Source organism: Octopus bimaculoides, chromosome 16, assembly GCF_001194135.2.
Source record: "Octopus bimaculoides isolate UCB-OBI-ISO-001 chromosome 16, ASM119413v2, whole genome shotgun sequence".
NCBI classification, from domain to species: domain Eukaryota; kingdom Metazoa; phylum Mollusca; class Cephalopoda; order Octopoda; family Octopodidae; genus Octopus; species Octopus bimaculoides.
This window is the reverse complement of record NC_068996.1, coordinates 16,169,103-16,170,485: the sequence shown is the minus strand read 5'-3', so window position 1 is coordinate 16,170,485 and position 1,383 is coordinate 16,169,103. Positions and strand designations below refer to the sequence as shown.

General features: G+C 37.2%; 1 protein-coding gene across 10 annotated transcripts in view; it reads left to right on the top strand.

Annotated features, from left to right (window-relative positions):
- Positions 1-1,383, top strand: part of LOC106880485 (homeobox protein Meis1) — a 261,086-nt gene that overhangs the window by 171,563 nt on the left and 88,140 nt on the right. For all 10 annotated transcript variants that reach the window (XM_052973540.1, XM_052973539.1, XM_052973537.1 and 7 more), the window contains exon 3: positions 1,126-1,340. In XM_052973540.1, the coding sequence (XP_052829500.1) occupies positions 1,126-1,340 (215 nt within the window). The remainder of the gene's footprint in view (positions 1-1,125; positions 1,341-1,383) is intronic.

The window sequence follows — 1,383 nt, the reverse complement described above, 5'->3', positions numbered from 1 at the left end:
TGTGAGTGGATATGGTAGACGGAAACTGAAAGAAGCTCGTCATATATCTATATGTATATATATGTGTGTGTGTGTGTGCGCGCGAGTGTGTGCTGGTATGTCTGTGTTTGTCACTAGCACCCCCAACATCGCTTGACATCCGATGCTGGTGTGTTTACGTCTCCCGTGACGTAGCGGTTCAGCAAAAAGCGACCGATAGCATAAGTACTAGGCTTACAAAGAATAAGTCCCGGAGTCGATTTGCTCGACTAAAGGTAGTATTCCAGCATGACCACAGTCAAATGACTGAAACAAGTAAAAGAATAAAAGAAAAAGAATATTATGTACACGCTTATACACACACAAATATTTATATACACTTGCATATATTATATATATAGTCCTGGTGTTTTTGTTATGTTTTTGTCTGTATATTTTTTTTATCATACCTAATACGCTAACTATGATAGGAATTGTTTGTTTTTAGATTCCACATTCGAGTTACCTCTATTTCCAGATCTTTGTACTTTGCAAGCTTCTCCGTTTCTTCTAGAGAAACATTGCTATCTGTTGGTATTGCTACATCGATTAGAAAGCACTTTTTTCCTTCATGATCTCTGACAACTATATCCGGCCTATTGGCCTTAATTTCTCTCAGAATATGGTCACGCGCTGCAATCTTTTCTGGGGTATGCCATCTTTTGTATCTTGTTATTCCAAACTGTTGGCATAGCTTCCAGTGTAACTAGGTCCCTACTCTCGTGTGTTTGTGAATATATTCTTTCTTAGCCAGAACTGGACAGCCAGAGACAATATGATTTATTATTATTATTATTATTATTATTATTATTATTATTATTATTATTATTATTATTATATCCTCTTTCTGAATGGGCGAATAATTTTATTTATTTCTTTTGCCCATACAACACTTTCAATAAATCTCTCATAATAAAATTTATAATGACTGTTAAAATAATAAATAATAAATCTTCTGACGAGGCTCTAAGCTAGCTACTAAACTTCCAAACAGCATTATAATTTTGTTTCACTAACTAGCTTTTGTTATAAACATCAACACACACACACACACACACATGCCCGCACGCATGCACGCAATTTAATGTGATTATTTTTATGTTTCAGTACGAAAATGACATTCCCTACGGGACTTGTGTGGAAGGCATGTATGATCCCCCTCACAGATCAATACCGAGTCACCCCCTGTCCACGCACGCTGCCAACTTAAACCATGGACCCATACCGCAGTATCCGTCGTACTCACCCAGTAACAATATGCCAGGGGTTGTGAATTCCTCCCAGGACGGACAGCTTAAACGAGACAAGGATGCAATTTACGGGTAAGGATGTCTAAGCTTTTCTTTCTTTTCCACGTATATATTT